The sequence below is a fragment of the Elgaria multicarinata genome, chromosome 9 (assembly GCF_023053635.1).
Source record: "Elgaria multicarinata webbii isolate HBS135686 ecotype San Diego chromosome 9, rElgMul1.1.pri, whole genome shotgun sequence".
Classification (NCBI taxonomy): Eukaryota; Metazoa; Chordata; class Lepidosauria; order Squamata; family Anguidae; genus Elgaria; species Elgaria multicarinata.
The window spans coordinates 57,646,353-57,670,232 of NC_086179.1; the positions used below are offsets into that span (position 1 = coordinate 57,646,353).

The following is a 23,880-nucleotide window of genomic DNA, read 5'->3' on the forward strand; positions in this document are numbered from 1 at the left end:
TCATCTATTCTAAAAACCTTGGGGATATTGATATGAAACCAACAGATAGAGCCAGAAGATCTAATGTGATACCTGGCCTTGATCCAATAGCTTAAAAGAAATTAGACAATGAAAGTAGAGCTCTTTGTGTGTACCTGAACTGTGATTGAAAGGAAATTTGAGAACTACACCAATTGCCAAAATAGTTCCGAACTGATGTATCCCCAAAAGATGATTATAGAGACTATGATAATTGGTAAGATTAATGTAATCATCTGGTGCTGACAACTGTTGCTATCACTCTCATAATCACCATTTGTTCTGCTAGGACTACTTCTGCTTAGTTGCCTGCCCACTAAGAGGCAGGGGGAGGGGGAAAGGATGGATAAGGAGGAACAATACAGAAGGGTTGAGAATGAATCCCTGGATATAGAAGTGGAATTTATCTTGAAAGCAAGGCTGATATTAGTGTCAATGAAGCAGTTATATCGGTTGATGATCTGTCCTCCACTGAATTACAACAGATGCATAAGCACTTGAGGCAGCTGCAAAGGGGGAAATAGGACAAGTACTGCTGTCTGTGCTGGGAAAAAATTGCTAGAAATATTGCTCTCTTGCTAGCTTTTTTGCTTTGAGTCTTCTTGCTTTCTCAATTTCTTCTTAGAAATAGGGCAATAGCTCGGATTAAGCTAAGATTTTTTATGGTGTGTCGTTTGTCTTGAAAACTAGCATGCAGTGTGTGTATTGCAGTGTTACTGATAGATTCGATCCTGTATGACAACAGAGTAATAGTGGTCAGCACATGAGAAGGGCAATGAAACATTTCTCACATTCCAGGTGCTGTTCTTAGCTGACTTAATCTGGAATAGCAATTGCTAACCAAGGAGGAAACTCCAGTAAAAGCAATTTGACGATTACAAAATGTTTTTCCCCCTTCAGTGTTGTATCGAACATCAGCTTCGCTTGTTCATTTCAGTGTTCTTACGTCTTTAAAACCCAGCACTTCCTTTTCTGCATTACAAATCCATTCATTCATTCATGCTGACCCACTTTGAGAACTTTCTGTCTGTACCTGGATCCTTATAACCTATAGAAACAAGGTAATCGCTCTCACTGACTCTTCCCACTGCTTCACGGCCCATCCTGCCAAAATTTATTTTGTCTATATAGCATATCTTTGATCTGTCACAATTTTTTCTGCTTATAGCTGTGAGTTAGGGCCACTGAGTGCTACTTATTTAGCACTAAAGCATGTGAATGGCTTTACAAGACCTAGATAAGGCCCAATTATTTCTTCAAAGCACTTACATAAAACAAGGATTAATCACAGACAATGCAATGATCAGGGGAATCTGATTAAAGTTGTGTATCTAGTTGTTTATACTACTGCGTGCAGTGGCAGGTTTTTTATGTTTGATAATTTAATGCTATACAATATTTCAGATTGAATCTAATTCAAAATACAAAGCATGCATATTTCTTCTTGGTAGACTAGGGATACACACTGGCCTGGTTCAGACAACACGCTAAACCATGCTGCTTAACCACAAAATGGTTAAGGCAACCATTTTGTGGTTAAGCAGCATAGTTTAGCATGTTGTCTGAACCAGGCCATTGTAGCTGACTAAAACCTTAGGATTTCTCTTCAGCAATTTGATTTTCCCTTCTGAAATTTGATTATAAAGTATTGGAAAAGGAAACTGTGCTAAGTGAAACAGTGGCATGGAATGCATCATTAAAAGGTGTTTTGCGCCTGAAAATTATGAATACACATTGGCCACATTTGGATGTGATGAGAATCAGTCACAGTGAGCCTTGGTCGCTCCCAGCATAGCTATGAAGAGGAATTTGGAAGCTTTCAGTTCCAGTTTATGTTGACTGCAACTGTTGCATAGTCTGAACCTGAAAAATTGTGCTTAATTGTGGGTTATGAAGCAGGCTTGTTTAAACAAGCCATAGTATTTATTATTTAAATCATTGTTATTGTTTTATTGCAGCCTTCCTCAACATGGCTGTGAATTATGGACCTGAGGTCCCAACGTATCTGTAAGACACCAGATTGCATAATCTATGACAAATAGTGGTTAGCAACCTATTATGGCTTAGCATAACATGTGAGCCCAGCCTTTGTGAAACATGGCCTGCTACATAATACCATGCTATATTTTTAGTAACTAGTAACCCACATTGCAATATATTTTTGAGCTTTTCTGGATGAAGCGTTTATTGTTCACCCACCATTCCTTATTCGCAGTTGTTTATGGGTGTTTTAGACAATGGCTTAGTTTGGATGACACACTAATCAACGGTGGCTTCCCATTCTGTTCCTATTCCCCCCCCCCAATTGATTAGCATGTCATCCAAACTCAGCTAATGTCGTCATCCTCCAGTGTTACTTCTGTGTTTTCTAAGCACTTTTGCAGGGGGCGTTTGGAGCAGGGAATAGACACTATTTTTTGGCATTGTAAATCACAACTCTCTGTCAGTGTAGTGGTGTTATTCTGCTATACCACAGTGCCATCTAGAGGTTATGTATACAGAAAGGCAGGAAACAAACCAAATAAAAAAAACCTTAATTCTGCAAATAATCTGGAAACAGAAGCAGCAGGTTAAATGGCCTCATCTATAAAAGCTCTTTAGTTCATTTCTCATTAAATACAAGCTCATCCAGCTTCCATTATGAGGTCTTTGTTTTAGCATCTAATGAACCTAAACATTATAATATTTAGCTGGAAGGCAAAGGCAAATATTTCTATAGTAAATAATCAAATGCAAATATACTCAGATACTTCTTCACCCATTTCTTTCTTTCTTTTATTGGCGAGTCCACTGCTTCACTTTATTAGCATAATTTAGAGTCCCAGGAGCTTTGTCTTGAAATTATTGTCTCGCATGGTGTTTTTTATTTATTTAATTGTCAAACTATAAAGATTGTAGAAGCTTGAATGCTGTACTTAGCTCTCCAGCAGTGCAAGGCTCTTTTGAACCTCTGCAAAATACAAAATGAGGCTCTTTTGGCATTATTGGATAAAATGTTATCCAGTCCATGGATAACAATTATGGCTCGAATGTGCCCATAGCTTAACTTCTTACACTGTGCTTGTATGACACAGAAGTGCTTCTGCAGGTCACTTATATTCTTTTTTTTAATGCATTACATTACATTTCCTTTTATTCAGTGTACTAGAATGGTGCATCTCCTGGCTATGCAGATTATACAGATTTTAATGTCAAAACTGTCATGGGCTGAGCCCATGGCCCCTTTAAGAGAACATCTTTTGCTTCATCCCAGGGAGAGGGAGAGGGGTTTCTTTGTGTCTGAAAAGGGAGTAGCAAGTGAAATGCCAAGGCCGCGCTGGGCGAGAAGAGCCTGGCATCTGATAATGCTTCCTCGGGCTGGTACCGGGGGGAAAGTAACAAGTTGCAGCTGTGCAGTGTCTGGGAGCATTCTCCCCTCCCTTCGGGAGAGGTGTGGGTTGCTATGGGGTTTCTATTGGTCAGTATTAACCTTAATGTGTGGACCCTTATGAAAATGTGTAGTATCAAGAATAAAAGTGTTTGATCCCTACTTCTGGAGTGTGGCGTGGTTTCCTTGAGAACCTAGACTGTAAAGGGTTAACAAGCAGCAGTGAAGGGGTGTGTGTCTGGGCTGGTTGAGTCAGGCCCCCCCTTTTCCGGCCGGGGAATTGCTAAGCCAAACGGAGCAATTCCATTACAAAAACTAAAATATTTACGAAACTTTGAAGTAAAAAAGTCTAGCCATAAAGTTATGATGTAATTGTTTAACTAAATTTCTACCTCTTTACATCAACATAGGTTTGAAAGATTTGCAAAAGTTTGCCTTTGCCTATAGGTTTTTCTGTTTTTTGTTTTTTAAAAAATTACATTATCCCAGCTGAAGCATTGGAATCCATTGGTGAAATCCATTTAAGCAGACACTACTTTATATTGAAAGTAGGGAGAGCTATTAAAGAAGGAATGTGGTGATTCATCAAGTAAGTGGGCATGACTCATTAGTGGGAATCATTAGTGTTGAAGTCAGGCTCCCAACTAAAAAGCTTACCCAAAGTGGTTTAAATGAATATTTACTTTAAAAAAAAAATTTTTTTTTTGGAGGTTTCCCTCTTTTCTGTTTCTCTATTAGATATATTGCAACTGACCTTCATACTTCATAGATACTTTGTGTAACAACTAGACACAGTGGCGGGTAACATATGCCCCTCTAGACGTTTTGGCCAACCATTCCCCACTTGCCCTAGCCAACATAACCTGTGGTGAGGACTGAAAGGAGTTATAGGTCAAAACATCTGGATGGCCACATGTTGCCCACCTGTGAAGAGTGTACTAAGCAGTTATGTTCTGTAGTTTGGGATTTTTGTTATGGAGAATCTGGCACTTACTCCGGTTCTCTTTGGGAGCTGGGGCTGGTTCTTTTGTGGTTGTTTTGGCTCCATGGCCTCAATTTTCTCCTCTTAACAGAATAAAGAGTCACAACAGAGGCCATGGCTAGACCAGGCCTATATCCTGGGATTGTCCCGGGGTCACCCCTGTGCATCCAAATGACACACAAGGGATCCCGGGAGCAGGCAGGGACGACCCCTCCATTTGCCTGGGATAATCCTTAGGTCTAGCGAAGGCCAGAGATTGAGTCAAATTGCTAAACACTGCCAATGTGGCTCTACACTAAACCTGGTTTTGAAACACGTTTGTTTAACATACTGCAGTCATTAGAACATTAATTACCTGGGTGTTTTCGCTGTTTCTAGAATTTAAGATACCTGCACACAAGTAAATGCCTGCCCACATGTAAACCCCAACCCTAGGATGTCGTAGTGGATTACCATGACCTGTTCAAATCCAATTTCCATATAATTCTACTACTTCCAAATGACTTCAACTGCTTTCTCCTAAGAAAAAGGATATGAAAACTTGTAAGCATGGAGAGATTACAAGTGCAACTAGGGATTTGATTGCTGGTTTTGTTCTTTAGTTCCAGTGATGAAAAGACATGTCACTGTTAATTTAAACAGCAGTTTATCTCTTCACCTGTAGGAAATGCTGCAGCAAAGCTAGGAAGCAAAGTGCAGGATGTACGCATGATTGCATACATGCCCCCTTTTTGTTGTTCTGTTTTAATCCCACCACCCCCTCTTCCAAAGAGCTTAAGGCAGCATACATACTTCTTCTCTTGTTCCCCCATTACTCTCATAACCAGCCAATGATGTAGGTTAGGATTAGAGATGGTGACTTTGCCCAAGGTACCCAGTAAACTTCATAGCTGAACAGGGATCCGAGTATGACACCGCACCACCCTGGAAAAAGCCATTTGATACCAGACAGCATACATGTTAAGTAACTTTTGATGGAAGGTTCAGACAATCCAGTGCCACATAATATTTAGATTATGAAATCCCCATTATAAGATGACTCGACCCATTAGTGTTATGTTCCTGTATTCTGCAGTTTACTTTAACCTTTCATGTGCGAGTGAATTAATTTTCTAGGTGAAAGCTAACGTTTAAGATTCTCAGTTGAAAACTTTTGTAAGATGTACACAACAGAAATGTGGTACTAGGTATAAAGTAAACATTACACAGTAGACATGTATGACTCTCCATTTGTTTTTTGTTTTTATTTTCAAATGAAAAGCAGCTGTAGGAAGCTATTCACTTGATAGAGAGAATGGTGAAGAGGGATGAGCTGCAGGAGCCCTACCCTCTTTTGAATCTGATCACTCTAGTATAGATCCTGCAGCGTTAACTGTTGTGAAGAAGAGGGTATTTCACCAGGTGCTGCATGCATATGAATGGCACCTGCTGAAATCCCCATTTCTATACAACTGTTAAAGATACAGGAGCCCTGTCCTCCTTTTCATATAGTCAGCCTAGATATATCTGTTATAGGTGAATCTAAATGTGCAGAATAATGTGATTGGATTCCTCAGTTGACCTGAATGGGACAGACCATGCACATGGATTTCTGTAGGAAGGGTAAAAGTTGAGCCAGGATATCTGTACTCTTATTTGTTATTCGCTTATGGACTGTTTTGCAAATAATACATGAAAATAAAGTAAGTACTGAAGCCACATTCTACAAAAACGTAAAGCTGGAATCTTACCCTTAAGTGCCAATTAACCCAGTGAGCCTTCTAAGGAGACATTTATAGGATTCCACTATAAGTCCCATGTATTTAAACAGGTGTTTAGCTGTCCAATTTGAAGTTTTTAATGGTTGAACCTTTATTCTGAGACTGTGTTATTGGCTGCATCTTTCTCTACTTTTTATTGTTCATTCATATATTGGTTTTCTGTTATTGATTTTGTTTTAAATTCACTGTATGCTACCATGATCCCTATGTATACAAAGTGGGATAGGACTTTTCTGAAAGAAATCCATTCCATTGCTTTCGCTGGGAGTTGTCCATGAGTAACATTTGCTGAATTGAGTTCTCTGTCCATATAGAAAATGTAATTTTCATTCCACCTTTCCTCCCTATTTTAAATAAACGTTATTTGCAAAGAACCTTTCAGCGTTTTGTTGGTCAGAATGATTTAATGATTGACTTACTTCACATCAGTTTAATGTATTCTGTTCATCTGCTACAAGATTTATATAGGCAATATCATTCTTTATCATGCATTTTTATACAAAACATTATATTTATTTAAGACATTAAGGGCACAATCCTATGCATGTCTGGAGAGAAAAAAGTCACACAGACATGAATAAGATTGCACCCAAAGGCTGCAATCCTGTACCCACTTACCCAGGAGTAAGCCCCATTGTATTAAATGTTGCTTACTTTTTGGTAGATACGCACAGGATGTCACTATTAGAAACACCATGTCCTTATAAGCCAAATGTTCTAGCACTAATCCCAGTTTTGTTTTATATAACTTGTCCTAGTACTTGACATGTATTTGTTTCCTAGGCAAACGTGTAAAACCCTTCAAGAACATGGAGATTTCTGCTGTGCCTGATGACAATTTTTGATTATTCCACACACACACAATATTCTGGCTCCACGTTTGGGGCAATAGTTGTGGTAAATCCTAGTCTTGGTCGGATTCTCAGGAAGGGCCAGAAGGTACGTTGAGGAGTAAAGAGTCAAAACAACTCCTGAAAGGTGTTCCAGCCTTGGTTTATTACTCAAAGAGCAGCAGGTGTGTACAAATACAGGTTTATGTAGTTGTAGCAGAGTTTGATGTACTGTTTCTTACATTTGTTTCATTTATTTATAAAAGCATTTTTATTCTGCTTTTCAACCCTAACAAAGGCTCTGAAAGCAGTTTACATAAGAGAACAAAATCAAATAAAACACCATCAAATAACAAAATTGAAATAAAACCATAAAATAGAAAGGAAGAGAATTAAAAGCTTCAATCATGTATTAGAAATTATTAAAAGCCAAGCAGAATAAGAATGTTTTCACTGTCCACCTAAACACTACCAGGGATGGTGTTAGACTCACTTTATTTTGGAGAGTATTTCATAACTGGGGTGCTCCTAAAGAGGAGACCATGTTTCACATAGCAATATGCAAGTACAAAATTTAGATTATCGTTAGAAGGGTGACCATTGTTTTGATAAAGGAAAAGCATTGTGATGCTATTTGTGCAGATAATAACTTAAAAATAGCATTGTAGAGCCATCATGGCCTGTTGTATACATATTCTGCTCTGTGTGTGTGTGTGTGTGTGTTTGTGTGTGTGTGTGTTCTGTCTCTGGTTAATGATTTTTGTGTGTTTTTAAGTGTTTTATGTTTTATCCTGGTAAAGCTTTGTTGCCATCAGTGCACTACAACATATGTACAGTTTATGTGTACAGATATGTGTACAGTTTAGTGTGGTTGTTATAAGCATCTAGGGGATAGTTCCTATAAAAAGGAGTGCTCTCCTAAATGTACAAATAAAATCTAAAACTATTGCATAATGTGTTTAAATATCTATGCAATTCTAATAACATTGAAAGGATGGTGTATTTAATCCTCACAGCTTATTCTGGTCTCTAAGGCCTCTGCTTGCACAGTGTAAACTTAGAAAAAAATGTGTATTAAAATGAATGCTGCAGCTACAATTGTATGCAGACATGAATCTGCTGTAGCATGTGAAGCATAACTAAGAGCAAGCCCCAGATTTTGCATTGCCTCCCGCAATATGTTCAGGTCTAGTTTAGGTCAATCACCAGTAGAATATGTGCCTTGATTCTGGCTTTGGTGAATGTGCCTTTGTTAGACGGAAGGCATGAGGAAGTTCTGGCCTGTGGGGATTCCTCATCTGTCCCAATGTAATCCAGGGGAAGTTGATAGCTCCATTTTCCATGGCGGAGAGATTCCATTCCGGATTTTAGTTACAACCAGCCAGAAATCTAAGGAAGCTATCTAAGGTGCTGGATCCATTTTGAGGATAGGCATCAGAACTTTAGACATTTTGAGGCTCCTTTAGACTTCTGTAACTAAAACCTAGAATGGAACCTCTGCCCCAGGCCTTGCCTCCCCACCCCTCCCCAGGCAGTGAAAACTCTTATTTCTGAACAGCAGTTCATAACAGTTTGTTTTTTTTAGTACTGATCAGGGGTTTTCATTCCCATTGTGTCACACTGGTCTGGAAAGTTTAAACTCACTTCTTTGTGATGTTTAAGTTATTTTAATAAAGGTATTACAGTACTGCTACTTTATTTTTATTTATTTTTCTAATGGACCCAAACTATTTTCATACTATTTTGGGTTTCTGACAGAATTTTGGTCCTTAGGTTTGTAAAAAGAATGTCAGTATGCGGTATTTTAGTTAACTCATTTGTGAGTTGCTTTATAGTAGCGGTAAGAAACCTGGCACCCTCCAAGTGTTTTGGACTATAACTCCCATAATCCCTAACAATTGAACATGCTATTTGTAATCTGTGTTGCCTACCCCTGTATTTAGAGGAAGGATGTTGTCAGATCTTTAGGCAGAACCAGGTTTAAGGAGCCAAGTCAAGTACTCCACAATCAGATTAAAATCAGGAGATGTGGATGGAGCATAATCAAAGTCCAGGAGCAGTTTCAGCCCACAATAGCTGACACTCAAGGAAGCAGAAGTCATAATAATTTTACGAGTGTATCTATTTATAGTAGATGGCAAATTCAATATTTATTTATTATATTTTTAATCCAACCTGCCTACCATGACCAGATTCAAAAGAGGGCAGGGCTCCTGCAGCTTTAACTGTTGTGATGAAGAGGGAATTTCACCAGGTGCTGCATGCATACAAATGACACCTGGGCCAGATCTACACCAAGATGGATATAACACTTTGAAAATGGTATATGGAATGTGTGAATGGCCCCCAACAGTTGTCAGTGCACTTCAATACCATTATAAAGCAGTAGTGTAGATCCTGGCCTGCTGAAATCCCCCTTTCTATGCAACCTTTAAAGATACAGGAGCCCTGTCCTCCTTTCCAAATGGTCACCCTATTTACTCAGCCATTTTTGAACACATCTTGCCACTGAAGTAGCTATGGAGAACTGTCAGTGTTCCACTAAAGGAATGATTCTCAAGCAGCAAGGCCATTTACCGTTCCTGACTCTGTTCCTAGTTCCAAGGAAGCTTGAGTTGAGTCAGGTAGAGGGAATAGGGCAGGAATTGAGGAGCAAGGAAAAACTTGGGCAAGGACATGACTATTTGGAGTAGAAACTATGAAGGAGAACTAGCAAATGAACTAAACAAACATTAAAAACCTACAGTAAACTCAAATATAGTCTATGCTTTAACATGAGGTTATATACATCTCCCCAGTTCCCAGAGACAAAATTGGAAGGGGCAATGTGTGAACTCAAATGTTTTTGCTTAGATTATTGCAATTACCATGAGGTAGCCTGATAATTTGGAACTTCCATTACAGTCCCCTACTACCATTTTCAACAAACAATAGCATCAGTCGGAAAACACTTGCCCATTCATCCAAGTGAATTGGATGTCAACTGCTCATCTGATTCTACCCTAGACTGTAAAAACTAATAAGCATCAGAGGACATAAATTGCTTAGACAGTATTGCTACTGGGCCACTTGCAAAGCTACTGAGGGTAAAATTATCAGGACACATAGCGCTAGGAATCAACATCTACATTTACTTCAGAAAGTTAAGCAAGTGACATGATTTTACAGAGGTATAAAATGGACAAGATATTATTTTCCCCATGAGAATATAGTACCCAGCACTGAGGGTCAATTGGAAATAAATTCTGAGTCGCAGAACTGCAGTTCATTTGCATGTTTTGATGACAATTAATATAACTTGTCAATCATTTGCATAAATGTTACAGATGACAAGAAATAGGCATAACACATTTTGCACTGAGTTTATAATGCTCCTCTTCTGGGACTAATTTGGGGTTTGTTTTCAGTCTTCTAAACTTTTGACTCATATTGCCATCACGTTTTGGAGCTTATTTCCACAGCCATGAGGATATTTACACAAAATAACATGTTCCACTAATGTTAATTTGGGAAGCTTGAAACTGAACTTGGTTACAACAAAAAGCAAGCCAAGAAGAATTTCCAACCTCAGACTGAATGTCTATGAACTGTGTTAACGCAATATCCTTTGCTTACACAAATATTGTTGATTATTTGTGGAAAACATAATTTACTTTCCAAAATTCCTATATTGAATGCATTCCAATCTGTTCAGAAATGTGTCTCTAGACAATCTCTCCATTCCATAAAATGTGGAAATTATAAATTGTCAACATTTGTTGTTCTGGTGTTCTTATCTAATATAATGCAGGCTGGTTGCAGAAATCACATAGGAAACTGACCTCTTTTTTTGTTTTTAGATAATGCATACATACGTTGCAACAGGCACAGTCCAAGCCAAGGCATTCCCCGTTCCCTTGCAACACGTCTGGTAAAAATATGTTTTAATTTTTTTAAAAAAATTATGTCTGTGAGCCATTTAATTGGATTTCACTGTTGTAGTGGATCAAAATGGTTTTTAATCTGTTAAATTAACTCATTTATGTATTTATTTATTTATTACATTTCTGTACTGCCCAATAGCTGAAGCTGTCTGGGTGGTTCACAGCAATTAATCATCTAAGCATGGCAGCCCCAGTTTATATTTTTCTTTTGAGAAATATTAATATCAAATTTTATACATATCTTTATATAAACAATGTCAAAATAAGAATAACTTTTGATGATGCTTAGACAATAACAGCTATGACTTACATGGACTCTAGCCATGAAGACACTGGCATGGCTAGTGACTAAAGTGACTAAAACAGACAAGGACTCTTTAGGCCTTAGTCAGTGTGGAGACAGGCTTAACCAGCCTAAAGGAAGCCAAACTTCTTAATCTGCTTTTTGTTGAAGCAATATTAGGGGATGTCCACTGCTGGGAAATCCAGCTCTTTTTGGACTTGCCAGACTTCCATGGTGCACATGGATCGGCTTGCTTTTGCGAGCCAAGCCACACAGTTTCGATGAGTTCAGGGGACTTTTAATGCATCTTTTTGTCTTTGCTGTAATTTGCGCAAATTGTGAGCAAACTTTGACCACAGATTTGCATAATAAGCACAAAATTTGGCCCAACTCATTGTGTGCTGCTGGATGACAGAATGGAGTCCAGGGGGCAAAGCTAAAGAAAGGTTGTCACATGCTCCACATCTCTAAGCAATATACAGGCAAGTGTGTCTGGCTTCTAGCACCAGCATCACTTGGAGCTCTCCATGGTGCTGCCCTATTACCATGCCTGCCTCCTCCCTGGAAACCTGGCTTGCCCAAGATTTTAGTGGACACCCTGCAGCCCAGGCCTCACCAGTGCCCAGCAACACTAAGCCCTCACCATGATGGCTGGGATAAAAACACTACCCCTCAACACATCTTGATAGGTTTCCTAGTTTTAAGGTTCCCCCCCTTAATCTGGTCACTTCCACAATCAGAGTGGAATGCAGTGGAATCTAGTGCACTAGGTGGTGCAGGGGTGAGGGTTTCACTCCTCTTTCCCACACCCACTTTATTGTGCAACAAGTAGAACGCAAACCCCACTTTATACTTGAATGGGGCAGGCACATGCTTAAAATACATGCAAGTGTCTTAGAAAACTCATACGAAGGGTTGGATTCATTTTGTAGACAGAAAGGCATTCTCCCTCTTAGTGTAAGTTCCTTATGTGAGAAAAGAAAACTGAAATCCAGTGATGTGCTTCTGTTAGTACTAAGCATTGTGCAATCCCTTGCATGAGCTCTGGTAACGTAAGAAATTGCTCAATCTCATGTACAAGGTCTTGCATAATACCTCAAGATGTGTGCTAACATGAGTTATTGGGCAATGTCTTGCCCAAGGTATGCTAACGCAACGTGCTGCATAATCTTAAGTACGAGACATTGTACTATGAATTGGTTCACCTGTAACACTAAACTGTGATTTAGCACAACATACATGAACTAGAACAAGCCTGCAACAACATTCCATTCAGAGATAATACACTGTTATCTGAAAGACCAGAGAGACCTGGCAATAATCAAACAGATCCACACCTGCAAAATTGACTTTGCCTGGTACCAACTTTCCTGTATGAGGCAGCCTACTTTTAATTACAAAGCTGCTAGTTAGGCCAAATTACACAGGTCTACTACCAGTGTTTAGGAACTCTGTGAAGTCTTTATTTTTGCTCACTAACCAACTCATTACAGTCCTCTTAGAGTAAGGGTGGGCAGAATGTGACCCTCAGGATGTTTTGGCCTACTACTCCCATCAGCCCTAACCAGCACAGACAATGGTGATGGGCTATGGGAGCTGTAGGCTAAAATATCTGGGAGGTCACAAGTTGCCCACCCCTGCCGTTGAATTTCCAACTCATCTCTTTTCCACCATGCCATTCATCATACTCAGCCTTGTAACGGAAGCCCAAGTCAATCGGAGCTCCCCACTGGGTCTGCTTAGGGGTTCCTCACTCCCGAGCCCGCCCCAGCACCCTCCGTTCGTGGGACCGGTAGTTCTGGAATAAAGACACACAGACACACCAAAATGGCCAAAGCAAGATTTAATACATAGAAGTTACAACAAATAAGGCCTCGACCTGTAGCAGCAGTAGGGGAAATAATAGGGGGTTAACGGGAAAACAGGGGAAAGGGGAAGTGGATGAGGTAGAGAGAAAGCAGGTATAACCAACCACAATTCCATCTAAAAAGCATGCAGCCACACCACTAGGCTCCCCCCCTCTATAGCCAAACAGTGGCCAGCTTTGTCCCAGAAAACCAGACTCTAAAACATAACAATACCCTAACTTTCCTTAAGCACCCCGGCTGGGTTGCTCTTGACGTTCTTCGTTGCCCCGGGCCAAAGACTTCGAATCCTAATCCAATTACCCCTTTTATCCCCATTCCTCCCGGCTGTTCCGACCCCTCCTCCCTGATGAGAGGTTCTTGATCTTTTCACACACCAGATCCAATTAGCTCATCTAGGAGATAGCATGCAGGTGTGAGGCCTCTAACTGACCTCAGGGCTTCGGCAGCTCCGGCCTCCGGAATCTTAACTCCTACTCCTTTCCCACATACCAAAGCCAGGTCCTGGCGCCAGCCGGGTCATAAACATATTCCACCAGATACTAACCATAAAACATATCAAACTAATCCTTATCTACCCATCGCACTATAATTCACTACCTAACAGGAAAACGGTACAATTTAAGACTTAGTAACACTTCACACTCCCTGGTTCTTCACAAGCCTCTCCTCATATGACTGTCCTGCTGCCTCCTTTACTTGTTCTTATCTGCTTCTTCCTTGATCCCATTCAGTTTCTAAACAGTAGAAATGAATAAAGCACCATTAGGAGAAAGACCCTATCATCTGCTGCTGCAGTAAAAAGCATTCATTACCTCAGCAATATTATCCTGTGGCCAGGAATACCTAGTGATGCAGATGGATTTGTTTCCAAGGAGAGATGCTTAGATGAGATACAACTAGACATGATAGCAGTATCACCCTCCCTATAAAGACCAAAATGGAATGGGTGGGTAAATTGCAGGGATGGCTAGGCTGAATCTTACCCTCCATGCCTGGAACGCTCTTCCAGAACATTTGAGAACTACAAGTTCAACCACAGCTTTTAAAGCTCAGCTAAAAACTTTTCTTTTTCCTAAAGCTTTTAAAACTTGATTTTGTTCTGACTTTATACTGTTAGTTTTACCCTACCCAGTGCCTGTTTACCCTACCCTGTGCCTGTTTGCATTCTCTTCCCCCTTACTGTTTTATTATGATTTTATTAGAATGTAAGCCTATGCGGCAGGGTCTTGCTATTTACTGTTTTACTCTGTACAGCACCATGTACATTGATGGTGCTATATAAATAAATAAATAAATAAATAAATAAATAATAATAATACCCCTCCCACCTAAAGTCTTTCTGCCTCACCATCATTTTTCCTTTTGGGTGGTTACTTCCTGTCCCATAGTCACACTGGGAGGAAAACAACCAAGGAGTTGCAATTTTGTAGGAAAATGTGTACCTCGGAGAAAGAAACTCCCTTCTCCTATCCACCCATGCTGTGCTTATAGGAAACAGACAGCAACCCAATTCCGACACAAAGATCTACTGCCATCTTTTATACTTTGGGCTCCAGTTTTGGCTGCTCCAGAAGGAGCCACAGTTCTGTACTGCAGTGGTTAATTGATAGATTTATCCTTTAGGGGACTTTCTGAGTTTCTCCTGTGGTAAATGATCCAAACCAGGCTGAGCATGCACTCATCCAACTTTATCCGAGGTGTAAAATCATTTTAGATTTAATTATGCAGTGTTGTTTTAATATAAAACTAGTGAGTTCACATGCAATTACGCTCAGCTCACAGCAGCCATTCACCAATTTAAATTAAAAAGTCTTGAAACAGCAGAGTAATTATACCGTAATTGCACATTGAGCGCACAGAAAATGAAAAGAGCCTGATTCTTTTTATTTATAACATAACAACCTATACGGAGGGGGAGAGACATTAGCATAAAGGGAGCAATTTCTTGCCAAGTATGAACAAATTAATTCAAATAAATATTTAGGGTGTTATATCCTTTCCCATCTGTAGTGCTGCGCAACAGCAAAAGTTAATTTTCAGATGTATTAATAATTAATTGAAAAGTTGATTGGAATTGATTGGAGCACATTTGGCATGTTACTGTTCTCCTAGGATTTTTTAAAGATCAGCTCGATGCCACTGTCAAATTCTGGGGTGTGTTTTTTCCTATTAAAAAATCAACTGGCAAAGGACTGTACCTTCCAGCTGCTCTGTTGGAAACCTTGCATATCATCCAAAAATAAAACCTTCCTGTAAATAACATGGATGGATATTAGCTAAAATTTAACTGCATTTTTATGAAATTGACTTCCATTCAGAGAGTCTATTCTTGCCTTAATGTGGAAGTGGATAGATGCCATTAACACTAATGGTTGGCATGTGCTGCCCTGATATTAGGATTTATGCTTCTGGGTAGTGGCAAATGTGGACTGTTCCAAGGGTTACTCAGAGTAGCAGTGTGTGACCTACAAGCTTAAAATTAAGAAGAGGAAAAAGAAAAGACAGGTGGATCAGCAGGAGTGCTGGCAACAGGAAGCCATTAGAGGCTGCAATGAAACAACTACAATGATGACAATGATGGTAATAACAACAATAAGCAAGCTAAAATAAAAGACATCCAGTGAAGCATGAATTCATCTTCTGCATAAACAGAGATGCCACTATATATACGCTCTTGCTCCATGTGTTGGTACATTGTGCAGCCTCATATCAATTAATTGGTTGGCACATTGTGTGGGTGGAAGCCAGAATGATTCTGCCTGCTGGGGTGCAAGTATGAAGTGTGAATTGTAGGACACATCCTTAACTGTGTAAGGCCAAGGAGTCTTTTCGAAACAAGACTGTTTTGTGTACTTAGGCAATGTAGCCTAAGGATAATGCTAACTCTAGAATTTGATTGCCTACCTTTCAATAACCTTACGTTGTTTAGAAGCCAGGAAGAGAAAATCTTTGCCCAGTCCTCTGGGCTGGAGCCCTATTCCTTTCCTCTAGAGTGTGCATAAGAGAAGAAAGTTCTCAGCAAATGAAAGGGAAAGCATCTGATTTTAGTGTAAAGTACAGCCAGCTAACCATAACTATGATAAAGCATCATAACACTGAACAAAACAAAGGTGTTGTTTAATTTCTGTGAATAGCCTCATCTGCGCCTGTTCAACCTTTTTTTTTTTAAGGATGAAAAATCAATTAATGTATTCATACTCCAGGAAATAAAGCCAGACTGCTCACTTGAGGGAATGGTATTAAAGGCAAAACTGAAGTACTTTGGCCACATAATGAGAAGACAGGATACTCTGGAGAAGATGCTGATGCTAGGGAAAGTGGAAGGCAAAAGGAAGAGGGGCCGACCAAGGGCAAGATGGATGGATGATATTCTGGAGGGGACAGACTTGACCTTGGGGAAGCTGGGGGTGGCGACAGCCGACCGAAAGCTCTGGCGTGGGCTGGTCCATGAAGTCACGAAGAGTCGGAAGCAACTGAATGAATAAACACACACATTAATAAATCTAAACCCCACATTTAACCATAGTTTTTCAGATGTGTGCCAGGAATGAAAATGGGGTGTGTGTGATAAAAAAAAGTAATTCCCAAAATAAAGGTGGCATCTAGGTTGGTGAATTTGCTTCATTCTGTTTAAATTCTCTTTTAAAATTCCTTTGTTATATGTTGTCAAAATAATCAGAAATAAGAGTTGGTTTGAGCAGTAAGGAGAACCTCAGTGAGACAAAAACCTAGGTCCTGCAAATGCAAGTCTTTCAAATCCAGCTTTCATTGTTCTTGAAAACAATTCAATACTTGTTATGTATTGATTTTGCAAACAATAGATGGCAAAAGTTGTTAAACTCAAAAGCCATGCAGAAAATCAATGACTTTCCCAAGCGTCACAGTCTACCCTGTTGCTATGGCCTGTTCCTCCCCAATGTCGTGCCACCAGGTAACATAACATAGCTCATACTTTACATGAGGAAACTGTTGGGTTTAATCTGTGCCTTCTCAGATAGAAGGTCTGGCAAAAGCCTCTTCCTCACATATTGAAGAGTTGTTGTCAGTCAGAGTAGGCAGTACTAGACTAGGTGGTCATTGATCATAAGCAGCTTCATATGATCAGTGCTTTTCTTTATTTACCTCCATTGGATAAATCACAAGCCACAGGGTTGCATTCAATGGTGTCATTCTGCTAGTGCAAACTTTTCATTTTAATTCCAATATTTTGATTCCACTTGCACAAGGCAAGGCGTTGCAAACAAGCTAGTCCACAGGTCATTGCACAAGTCATTCCACAAGCAGTTGCACAACTCATTGAGACCTCATTAGGTTGGGTGTTGCTTGTACTGGTTGTTCTACTAAAGACTGTAGAACCGCTAGCAGAACAATGTCAGTTCTTGCCGTTTTTCTGCTAGTGTAACATTGGATTTAACCCATAGTTCTGTCTGTTGCCTTTTTATATATATACAAAATCCAATTTTTGTGAATGTTAAAGAAAGTACTAAATTCCTAAAGCAGCCCTTTTAGTATTCTCTCAATGTTCCCACTCTCCAGAGTTGATAAAAGAGCTGTATGCAGATGGTTTAGCTGGGGGCAAAGGAATGTTTCATCATAAAGGAGCACGACCCTTCAAAATCAGAGATTTCCCCTGATATACTATTACCATGACCAATCCAATGGGTCATTCCTCAAGTGAAAGGAGAGCATTGTTTAATGAAGTTTTATACCAAAAAGTAACATGATTATTAATTGCATCCACTGACACAGCAGAAATAGTACTTAAAGATGTTTCTCTTTGATATGGCAGAGATTTTGTTTTCTTTCCTCTTCATATTTTATATCCAAGTCAGGCATAGGGAAAAATCCAATTACAGTGAAATATTCTGTCTTGCGTGCTCTTTCTCTGTGGTCCTTTTGTTTTTATGTTGGCTTGGATGAAAGTGCTCTAGTGAAGTTTTGAGAGTTATTTTATATACAAGGCATAGGAGGATGAATATATTTTGTTTACACAAATATTTTACCCTCCAATGATGCTGGTTCTGCCTCCCCCAAATGAGTTTTGCTTTCCGACTAGAGCTCCAAAGAAGACATCTAAAAGATTTTGAAAGTAGTTAGTTTTGAAGAACAAATTTACAAAATTGCCCAAGTCCTAGGCAGTAATATTGTTTCCAAAGATAGATTGTGTTAACTCATTCAACTTCTACCTATTATATAAATATATATATACCCAGATAAGTATTTTCAGAAGTTTTGAAGTTCCCATGAGCACCTTCTTTTTGAATGGACCCTCTTGAGCTACCAGACAAGGTCTTCCCTCTTTTGGGAGAATTTCAGAAGTGACCTCTCATATAGCAAAAGGAGTTATTTATGACCCGGTGGGGGTACGACAGGTGGGATGGGGGGAGGGAAACTGAGGAAACCACGGTATATGAAATGGGGGACCATAAATTTTGAACATTTTGATTCATTCCTTTTCTGTGCATAAGGGACTGTTAGGACTGTCATCACTGAACATGTTCTTGAGGGGGTATAATGGGCTCTTCATTTGCTTAGGATGATCTGCCAACTCATATTTACAGAATCTGTGCTGATTGTTAAAAATAAGCCTCAAGCATGTCTTACAGTTCTAGGGAGAGACATTCCACTGTGGGCAGAATACTACTTTTGATGGGTGATATACAAGACTAGGGAATGCTAGATGTCACCACAAGAGGGTGTACTCAAATGGAAATCTTGTGGCAACTCAAAAAAGAACACAATTGTCAGGCCTCCATCTATTTGTAGAACATAGCCATCTTTCTCTCCAACAGTACAGATAACTGTTTTTCTTAATTCATGTCCATTCCAGCTTAAGTGCGGTCTGAATAGGAATGTTTTGTAATACGCCGAACTTATTGCAGTCATATTGCTATATGCATGTTTTTAAATGTTATCCCTACACATGGGCTTAATAAATAGATTTGTGCCGTTATCAACCTGATGCTCAACCTTTATAAATTTGATCTTGTCTCCTTTTTATGTTTTATATTTTTACAGGTAACTCGATAGCAAGACACAAATCAAATCAAACTCAAGACTGATAACATTAAATACAACCAGTAGGAAGTTTTAATACCTAGCTGTGCTCCTTGAGGTTAGGCTTGGAACTGCTGGGATCTACTAATTATTTCAATGAGAACATGCACTGTAATCAACAGCCACTTGAGATCAAAACTCAATCTGCCTGTCATAAGGATTTCAATGGACTGAACTGTGTACATTTGTAAAAAAATATATAGCAAAAAATTGAAGGAATATATCGCTATGGAAGGGAAGAGGTAATGCTTAAAGGACACCAAAGAAACAGCAATTTTTTGGATCCTTGGCGTGAGACTTGTGACATTTCACCTCTATGAAAGAAGTCTTTGAACTATACATCCATTTCCTCCAAAACTGTTCTGGTCCTCCATTCAAATTACTGGTGGGACTGTGCACTGCTTTAATCAAATTACTGTTCTAGAAATTGTCCTCTGACACAGCACAGTTTTAGACACTTTTAATTTGTATTCTAATCCTGAACCTTCAAGGCTACAGATTTCAACATGTCGAAGTTGCTTTTCTTATAGGAATGAAAATATATATCCATTGTTAATCATTATTGTTGACAAGTAGTAGTTATTTGAATACGTCATTCATATACGAATGTATCATTAGTCAGACATGTTTCCCTAAGGCTAGCCGGCTACTGCAACTCCTTTCAGATAAATAAAGCGTGGTCAAAACTGAATTTTTATCCCTCCCCAATATTTTATGCCATTAAAATATGTGTTTTGTATAATTTAATGAAGATGGGTGTCTCTTGTATACACTTTTGATTTATTAACACTAGATCCTAAAAATATGGTTAATAATAAATGACACTAACTAGTCCCTTTATGAAGGTAGACAGGGATGCATGATAATTTTTCAGTTCTGAGATTTAATAGTGTTCATTCAGATGGGTCTTTTATTTTATTTTTTAAAAATATCTCTTGCTTGGACAGTATTTCTGGATGCTTAAGTAGATATCTGCTCATCTCTGTTTCTTGATAGGAAAAAAATGTTTTCTTCAAATCTGGAATCCATTGATGTTTTCCTTGACCACTACAGGTACTTTAGATTCATTCTGTGGTTGTTTTGTTAAACTGGAAATTCTTTTTCTATCTTCTTTTCAGTATCTATTTTTTAATCTTGATGATCTGTTGTTTCATGAAAAACCTTTAATGTTTAAATGCCTTAAGCAGCTATAAACCTTTTTTCTAAGTTAATACAGAATGTATAATTTTATATTCCATTTAATATGCACCATGCTTTCTGGAAATATGAAGACAAGGAGAGCAGACTATTTCTTTTGCATCCCACACTGATGCTGCCAAAGCAAATTGGTCTTGGAGAAGGCAAAGAGAGAAATTTCTACTCACTTGTTTTGTGAGTTGATATGAAGACTTTAAAAACTAATAGAAACAATTGTGTCCAGAACCTCAAGTTGTTTCAAATGGTTGCCAATAATTGTGAAAAGGGGGAATTCTTTCTCATTGTTACAAGTCACTGACATAGCTAATTAGAAATAAATTGGGTCCTATGATGGATGAATAACCAAGGGGACTATGCTCTCAGTCACATGATGCAAGATTGTTCCACAATTGTTTCATTACCTCCATTGTGTTATGGCACTGGATGGTGGAAAACTAATGATTGTTAAAAATTGATTTCAGATGTATAGTGTATCATTCTGCTACAGAGTAATCCAAAATTTTGCAGGACATGTATTCTTTTTAATTAAATTTTAATTAGGAGAAATTGGTTGTAGCATCAGTTAGCTATCTTGGTATTTTAAAAGGATTAATATTATATGGATTTTGTTTTAAAAGGTATATGTAATAGGGGAACATATAATTTGAAAATTATGATCAATTCCTTTGCTTGGGATAGTACAAAGTAAAAACATGTAAATTTGTAGCAGTTATGAGTTTGGCCTCAGTTCAGTCAAAATTCTACAACATGCTTCTCAGCATTTATTTCTTTGTGTTTACTCTTAAAACCAACACTGAAAATACTGTATTATATACAAGTGTAAGACATGCATATCGATAGGTGAAAATAAATGGATTTTCAAATATATTGAACTGAGTATCTGCAATAGGTTAATGTTGTGATAACTGATAACCAGTAATAAATTTGTAGTACAAAAAGAACTCACCTCCGTATATCCATATGCACTTGGAACCTTCTTCTTCTTTTAATTCTTAAAATGTAGATAATGGATAATTCAAGATTCAGACTCTAGCCTAGGAATTCTAGTTCCCTTCTTTGCCCTATTCTTTTTGTTCCTCCTTGAATCAAGTCAGTACCATATTCTTTCTCCTTAATTATAATTTATGCAGATGTAGGTAATAATTTTGATTAATGACTGATAACTGTAACAGTAGTAACATTTGTGTGGATGTTCTTTTGGCATCTAAGAAAAGAGTTGTATCCAGAGTTTTTTCAATATATGAACGACAAACTATTTGAGGGGTGACCCAACGCTATAAAAGTTCTGTCTCCACTTGAGCCATCTTGCCTGCTGAATACATTCAGGAGCCAGAGTCCAGGGGCCTTCACTACCTGAGATGAAAATATATCAGTGAAGAATAAGACCTTCAGTGTTGTTTCAACAATAATCTGCCAGAAGAGGTACAGTTGAGTACATCCATGGCCTTTAGGAATAGGGATAAACATTTATTTTGGAAGGCTTTTGTCCAATGAATGGCTTGTATGTTATTGTAGGTTCTGTTTACGCTATTATTATTATTATTATTATTATTATTATTATTATTATTATTATGTGTTTTTGGTTTTTATTGTTATTAGTAGAACTTTATGATTCACTTTATTGTAAGCTGCCTTCAGTTTATGGTGCAGAGTGGTAGAAATGTGTTAAAAAAAACAGGCAAACAAAAACAAAAAAATAAAGGGAAGAAGTGAAAGAGAAGTGAAAGGCCAACCATCAGATCTAGATTCTCCTCCAGTCATATTCACAGCCTGTTCAAATCTTAACCATTTGTTTTGTTTTGGGACATAATATTAATTAATTAATTACATTTATATTCCACCTTTTTTCTTCTTGCATGGAACCCAGCACAGTTTATATGGTCCTTATTCTCTCCATTTTATCCTCACATCAACTCTCTGAGGTAGGTTAGGCTGAGAGCCAGTGACTGGCTGAAAGTCACCCTGTGAGTTTCATGGCCAAGTGGAGACTAGAACCCAGATCTCCAAAATTACAGTCCAGCATTCTAGCCACCACACCATACTACCAGTAGTCCCTGTGTCAAAAAGGACAATGAAGGAGTAATGGAAGTTTCAGCCACTTTGTTTTACATACTGATCTTTCTTTGTCTCCTAGCTGACCTGTGGCCCATTGTGTTCATTGCATATTTCCTTCTTCCTGCTTTTGTGGGCTGCCCTTCTAACCCTGATGACATCACAGCAATGACCATCAATTTCCTAACTTCTTAGATTCAGAACCATATGAGGATATGGCCTGCAGTTTCCAGGTTAGTTTCAACCATTTCGCTAAAAGTTATCTATATTTCTTTTGTTTATTTTTCTTGGCTCATTTGTTGAAGCTATCTGGAGTCTGCATTTTGTCTGCAGAAAAGTTTTCTACCTTGGGTTCCTTGCAGAAAACTTTTCTATGGTGCACATGTCTATTGTTTATGGGACACTGAATGCCTTGTGACAAGTTATTTAAACTAGATGGCCTCTTGGTCCTTTATGACATCTTAATATTTTGATGTTATTTTCTTTGATCTCTCATTCTAGCATTTCAGTACATCCAAGCAGAAAACCAAGATAGTGGCAAATGGGGCATGCTTTTGATTTTTCAGTGCAAATGTCATCCTAATCTTTTTGTCGTTCTTATTTGTTTTCTTGCTGATAGTTAAATCGACTGAGCTCTGCATTGAGAAAATGACACAGCTGTACAATCTGATGGAATTAAATAGTTCCTCATAATTCCAATGTTGTTAAATGGCACAAAGAACATTACCTAATCACAACTTGTCAACCTTCACTTTAATTCCAGTCCTACAGATCACTTATGTTTACTCTTCTGTGCCATTGGAAAATGTTCCCGAATAATGAATTCTAAACTGGTTGTCATTGATCTTACAAACCTGTCTGCTCCCATTGCACAGTCTGTCATTGTAAATACTTCAATGAAAATTTTAGCTGTGGACTCTGTGTATGTGTCAATTGCACACATTATAAAATATTGTATGTAAAAGTCTAGACTTTCTGCTACATCATTCAGGCATCTAGTGAAAATATTGCTAATCTTTCTAATTTCGAAGAAGCTGACTAATTGTCAAGAAAGCAGTGATAGAACAAATACTATTCTTGTCTCTCTGGCTCTCTTAGAATCTTTGCTACCATGATGAAATAGGATATGGTGGGAGTTAAAGTGGACTTATATTGGCAAAGTTTTATCCTGATTCAAATCTCTGTTCAGCCATGAAACAGGTCAGCCTTGGAGCAAGTCATTATTTTACTCTGTACAGCACCATGTACATTGATGGCGCTATATAAATTAATAATAATAATAATAATAATTTCTCTACTTAACATACCTCACAGCATTTCTGATAGAATAGAAAAGGGAACGAAGCCAAGTACACTGTGGAGAAAGGGTGGGATACAAAAGTCACACATAAAGACATAGGTATTTGTTATGATAAGGGGAGCCACTTCCCACTTGAAGCAGAAGATAAATTGTGCTTCAGAAATATATGGCTCTCCCAAAAGTAACCCTGACCTGTCTAGAATGAAGAGTCTTCTCCTTCTTGGGGTTCCATTTCCCTTCTTG

General features: G+C 38.5%; 1 protein-coding gene across 1 annotated transcript in view; it reads left to right on the forward strand.

The window, feature by feature from the left end:
• TAFA2 (TAFA chemokine like family member 2) overlaps window positions 1-21,385 on the forward strand; it is a 164,929-nt gene extending 143,544 nt beyond the window's left edge. The window contains exons 5-6 of the mRNA XM_063133957.1: window positions 6,911-7,142; window positions 19,050-21,385. Of these exons, the coding sequence (XP_062990027.1) occupies window positions 6,911-6,922 (12 nt within the window). The 3' untranslated portion in view covers window positions 6,923-7,142; window positions 19,050-21,385. The remainder of the gene's footprint in view (window positions 1-6,910; window positions 7,143-19,049) is intronic.
• The last annotated feature ends 2,495 nt before the right edge of the window (window positions 21,386-23,880 follow it).